The 6,231-nt window shown below is 40.3% G+C and overlaps 1 protein-coding gene across 1 annotated transcript; it reads left to right on the top strand.

The window, feature by feature from the left end:
- The first annotated feature begins 254 nt into the window (after nucleotides 1-254).
- On the top strand, nucleotides 255-719 carry RNASE6 (ribonuclease, RNase A family, k6). The gene has a single exon (XM_006835485.1). The coding sequence runs from the start codon at nucleotides 255-257 to the stop codon at nucleotides 717-719; it is 465 nt and encodes a 154-aa protein (XP_006835548.1).
- The last annotated feature ends 5,512 nt before the right edge of the window (nucleotides 720-6,231 follow it).

Raw genomic sequence — 6,231 nt, 5'->3', positions numbered from 1 at the left:
AGTAAGGGTGGGAGGTCACGGTCGAGTAGCTTGAATGTGAACACCTCAGGAGGTGAAAAGGGAAGATTTTAGTTTATGGACCACTGAATAAGTGAATAAAAGAGAGAAGAGACTGAAATGAGAAAGAAGATTTTTTTTTTTTTTAGGTTATGAAAATTAAAAATATACAATAAAATCTATATGTTTACAATTAATAATTTTGATCTTATTACTTGTACTATTAATATTATTTCCCCTGTTTCTGCATAGAAAAGATGATACTAGATCTTCTGGGATGCTCTCCTCTCCTCCTACTGCTGCTGGGACTATGGGGCCCAGTGCATCCACTTTGGGCTTTGCCTAGGAATTTGACGAAGGCTCATTGGTTTGAAATCCAGCATATACAGCCAAGTCTCCTCCAGTGCAATAAGGCAATGAGTGGCGTTAACAATTACACTCGGCACTGTAAGCCTGAAAACACCTTTCTGCATGACTCCTTCAAGAATGTGGCTGCTGCCTGTGTCTTGCCCAACATCATCTGCAAGAATGGCAGGAACAACTGTCACCAGAGCCCAAAGCCTGTTAATGTGACTCAGTGCATCCTCACAACAGGAAGATATCCTGCCTGCCGCTACAAAGATGCTAACCTTTACAAGTTCTTCATTGTTGCCTGCGATCCCCCTCAGAAGACAGACCCCCCCTATCAGTTGGTACCTGTGCACTTAGATAAGATTGTTTAAATTTCCTATCACTTTTCTCTTGCTTGCTTTTATGGTCTCTTCTGCCTTTTCTTTTCTTTTTTTTATTCCCCTGGTTCTTATAAAAAGAGGAAGGAAGTTATTGGGAGAATTAGCGTACCTAGGATACCCGACCATAGCTGGGACAAAGAAAGATCATTTTTTTTTACTTTGGATGTCTGTTTTGAAGGACGGAATAATAAAGAGGGCAAAGAAGGGTCCAGGCCTCCAGATTTTTAATCTTGGGACTTTTCCAAGTTTTGTTGCCTTGTATTATTCATAGCAATAAAACCACTTCTTATATTCTAACGAGTAACAGTGTGTTTGAAATTTCCGTTTTACATCACTGCCAGCCTGAGCTAATCTAGGCTTGCCTTTGCCAGTATTAGAAGAAGATCTATTTTCAACTTAATAAATCTATGAATTTATTAGCTCCCTGGGGTCTCTGCCACCTCATAAACCCTGCCACTTCTGGGACTTAGAAACAAGAAAGTCCTCTACTCTTTCATCTCTGTTCACAGATGTACACATTTCCCTTGAAACCATTGTCTTGAATGGAGGTGGCACTGATACACCATAGAGAGTTGATGAAACTTCACACACTGGCAACTAAGGGAGTCTCAGAACTTTTTTATTTGTTTCTGTATTTAATTAGGTAATGTTTTAAATATAAGGAAAGCTGTGGCACAATTATTAACTACTCAGAGCTAGCAAAAGGTAGTTCAAACCTATGCAGTGATTCTGCAGGTGACCTGGTGATCTTCTACAGTAACAAAAAAAAAATAATAATAATAAAGCAATTCTACTCTGTCACATGGGATGACTAGGAGTTAAAAATGGACTTGACAGTACCTAACAGCAACAACAGTAGGGATAGTAATCCACAGTAGCCTTAGCATCATTTCTCTCGTGATTTGTTAGACTGGGCCAAAAGAAAGCATAAACCAACAACAAAACTACTGAGAAACTAAAAACACTCCAACTTTACCCAAATACTGTGATAGCAAAGAAACATTGAGATTTTAGAGTAGGTACTGCACCATTTCAGGAGGTAACTTGTGGTGTGATGGATGGCTTCTAAATGGCCTTCCTAGATAATATATGGTTGTTGTTAGGTGCTGTTGAGTCATACTGGCCCTGTATAGGGTTTCCAAGGAGCAGTTGGTGGTCTTGAACTGTCAACCTTGTGATTAGCTGCCTAGTATTTATCCTACAGTGCCATGTCAGCACTCTCACCAGAAATGATTGGTTGGTGGTGGTGGTGGTGGTGGTGTGCCGTGGAGTTGGTTCCTATTCATAGGGACCCTGTACAGGGTTTCCGAGTCTGTAAATCTTTATGTGAACAGAGAACCTCATCTTTCTCCTGAGGAACAGCTGGTAGTTTCGAACTGCTAGCAGCCTAATTTGTAACCACTATGCTACCAGAGGTTGGGACTGTGCACATAAGATGCTTGTGGCTCACCAAGGGAATTGGACAGCTTGCTAATAATGCAAATAGGGTGCATGGCACCCTTGTGTAGTTGGGACCATGAAAATAAGACATATTGGATTCTAACAAGGGGATTGGTCAATTTTGCCATTCTCCGAGGATTAAAATCAGTCATCCCAGAGTTGGAAATGGGGGAATCTGTGGGATGACTGAGACAGGAGTGAAGCTCATCCATTGGGTTTAGTGGTCCCTGCACTGAGAACCTTCTAGATCCAGGAGATAGAATTTTAACACTGGAGATGGCATCAGATAGTGAGAAGCAGTGACAGAAAAATGGCAGCAGAAAGTCTCATCTGCTTGAAATGAAATGGTGTGGTGAAATTCCTGGTTCTTATAAAAAGAGGAAGGAAGTTATTGAGAGAATTAGTGTACCTAGACCTGCATGAAATATTGTGGTAAAATTCCTGGCCCATAAAGTAAAGTTCCATCAAGTTGAGACTTGATGGAACATCAAGTTCCATCAAGTTCCGACCCATAGCAACCCTGTATAGGGTTTCCAAGAAGCAATTTGTGAGCTTGAACCACCAACCTTGCAGTTCAAATGGCTTTGCAGTCTGACACATTAACCCACAGCGCCACACCAGGACTCCTCCTGGCCCATAGAGCCTCTCAATTATAGCAGGGTGCCTGTGGACACTTGGCTATCCTCACCAACCCAAGTACAGAGTGAGAGTGCTAAGCAACTTCAGGCAGGAGGCTTGCTGGCAGAATGGGGTGCCTCTAGGCAACAAAGCTAAAGAGCTTTGTAAGCAGACCAGCCTGGAGCAGCTAGAGGGACAGAGGACACTTCTTGAAAGAAAGATTAGCAGGAAAATAAAAAACAAAAATGGTAGTCTGATTGGCTACTACAAGAACAAGCAAGTTGTTTGTTCACTGGGGAGCCATCAAGGCAAGCAATCAAGTCCCTTCAGCATAAAACCCCCTCCAAGACTGAAACTCAAAGGCATGTAAGCTTGCTGGTGACCACATTAGTCTACTGGTGGGTGGAGGAAAGGCAGCAATGAAGACATGGGCCGAGTTCGACCACGTTCCATAAACTCCTGTCGACCTGGAGATGAGAGAGAGAGGAAGACAGGCTGGTTGGTCCAAAGTATGGTGAGACCTGGAGACTCCTGGGCCCATGCACAAGAACATAACCATGGAAGGCTAGAGCTGAGAGTGAAGCATCCAGCTGCTATGAAATGAGGGGAGATGCACAAGAATGCCCAAACTTGTAGATAGTTCCCATTTGACCTAGCCTTGATGGCTTGATGACCACAACTCGACTAGAAGAAGATTTAAAAAGCAATTTTTTTTATAAAGGAAAGGAGTGTAAATTACTACAATTTGATTAACTTAACCTATACTTACAGATGTAGTAGCTCAAAATACCAATTGAGAGGGAAAGAATCTCCACATCAAGGATCATTCCTTTGGAAGTACTGAAGGAAGAAACCTAATCTGTACTAAAGGCACTAGTGAGAAGCAAGGCTCCAGGAATTGACAGAAATTCCTACTGGATGCACTGCTGGAAATTTGAAAGATCACTACCTGGCAATCAGCTGGAAGAGATCCATACACGTGTCCATTTCAATGAAAAGTGATCCAATGGAATGCAGAATTATTAAACAATATCATTAATACCACATTCAATAAAATTATGTTGAAGACAATGCAAAAATTGTTGCAGTAGTATGTCAACATGGAACCACTAGAAATTTCAGCTGGATTCAGAAGAGGATGTGGAATGAGGGATAACATTATTGATAAAAGACAGATCTTGGCTGAGATCAGAGAATCCCAGAAAGATGTTTGCCTGTGTCTTTTATTGAATTTCCAACAGCATTTGACTATGTAGGTCATAAAAAATTAGAAATGACATTTCAAAGAATGGGAATTTCAGAACACTTAATTATGCGCTTGTAGAATCTGACATAGTCCGAGAAGCAGTTGTTGAAACAGGAAAGGTGTGTGTCAAGGTTGTATCCTTGTACCATGCTTATTTATCTGTATGCTGAATGAATAATCCAAGAAACTGGATTATATAAAGAAGAACATGGCATCAAGATTGGAGGAAAACTTATGAACAACTTGTGATATGCAGATGGTACAACTTTGCTTATTGAAAGCAAAGAGAACTTGAAGCACTTTACTCATGAAGTTCAATGACTACACCTTCAATATAAATTACACTTCAACATAAAGGAAACAAAAATTCTCACAACTAGACTGGTTAGGTGAGCTATGTCTGCCCTGGGTGAACTACGGCCCTAGGTAAGCTATGGCTCTGGGTGAACTATGACCTGGGAGAAGGCCTGATATGCAAGATAAAGAAGAATTATGGAAGCATATTCAAAACTTCACACCTCAAGATACAGATTTGATCCCAGCAAAGGGTTTGGGATGAGAGATGGGAAGGGTGTGTGTCATTGTTACTTTGAAACTGCAAATTATATACTTGTTCAAACAAGCAAAAAAAAAAAAAAAAATCTATGATGGCTATGAGGGAAAGGGGGAGTGAAGAGGAAGGAAAAGTACTAATGGGCTAGAAGGTAGACACATGTTAACATGGGTGGCATGGCAGACAATATACAACAAGAGGGCAGTTAGCAAAAGAAAGTTGAAGGTAGCAGGAGGAATGTAATAGTTAAGTGAATAGAGGTAAATGCTGTTAACTGTTGGTACATGGAAGGGACTGCAAACATGTAATAGAGCAAAGTATATGATTTATTCAACGCAAAATCAATGATCTGCTCTGTAAAGCTTCCCTCAATTCGCAATAAAACGTTTTAAAAAATGATAATAATAAGCTCAGATTTCTCAGCAGAAATCAAACAGGCAAGAAGACAAGAGAATGGCATATACAAAACTCTGAAAGAAAAAGATTGCCAACCAAGAATCATACACCCAGCAAATACGACAGCGAAATTAGGCCATTTGTTGATAAACAGAAATGAAAAGAATTTGTAATGACCAGACCAACTTTGCAAAAAATGTTAAAGTGTGTTCATTGGACTGAACACCAACAACAGCAAAAATTAACCTATGATTACCATACATGACAACAACACCCAGAACTTAATCTGGTTATGGTGGTGATGATGGGTATGTGCTGTGGAGTTGGTTCCGACTCACAGGGACCCTTTACAGGGTTTCCGAGGCTGTAAATCTTTACAGGAGCAGAAAGTCTCATTTTCCTCCCATGGAACAGCTGGTAGTTTTAAACTGCTGACCTTGAGGTTAGCAGCCCAATTTGTAATCACTACGCTACCAGAGCTCTAGAAGCATTTAAAGTTAAACCAAACCTGTTGTTGCTGTTAACTGCTGTCAAGTCGGTTCTGACTCACAATGACTCTGTATAAGGTTTCCAAGGAGTGACCTTGCAGTTCAAATGGACTTGGGAGTACAGTGCATTATCCTGTGGCACCACACCAGGACTCCAAAACAAACCTCCAAGACTGAAAATAGGGAATCAGAGATATCAGTGTATGATGAAGTAAACTACAAAGCAAAAAGAGGGAATAATGTAGATACAGAACCTCCAAATGGCAAGGAAGTCAAGTAAAACAGACTATTTTAAAGAGGAAAAAAATCATGAAATTACATGGTAGCCTCAAAGAAAAGCAATACACCTGTATATCAAAATTTTTTAAAAAGGAAAGTCAGGAAGATTTAGTAAACATTAATATAGCAGAAATGAAAATGAAAAGAAAATCTACAAACAACAAACTCAGCATAGAAACTTATGTGGAACAAAAAATCCAGCAGCACCACAAACACACACACACACAGAGAAAAATGAGAACAATTAATTCATACTTATTGATAATTACGCTGGATATAAATGGATTAAATGCACAAACAAAGCCTGGAGTGGCTAGAAGAACAGAACATACTTCTTGAAAGAAAAATCCACAGGAAAAATAATAAACAATAACGGCAGTCTGACTGACTTCTAAAAGAACAAGCAAGTTGCTCACCCAGGAGACATCAAGGCAAGTGATCGGGTCTCCTCAGGGCAAACCCCCTTCCAAGACTAAGACTCAA

Source organism: Chrysochloris asiatica, unplaced genomic scaffold, assembly GCF_000296735.1.
Source record: "Chrysochloris asiatica unplaced genomic scaffold, ChrAsi1.0 scaffold00017, whole genome shotgun sequence".
In the NCBI taxonomy this organism is placed as follows: Eukaryota; Metazoa; Chordata; class Mammalia; order Afrosoricida; family Chrysochloridae; genus Chrysochloris; species Chrysochloris asiatica.
The sequence above is the reverse complement of the archived record's forward strand: the minus strand, read 5'-3'. Positions and strand labels throughout refer to the sequence as shown.

Coding starts and splice junctions, on each gene's coding strand:
- RNASE6 (XM_006835485.1), top strand. CDS start 255: ATGATACTAGATCTTCTGGGATGCTCTCCTCTCCTCCTACTGCTGCTG.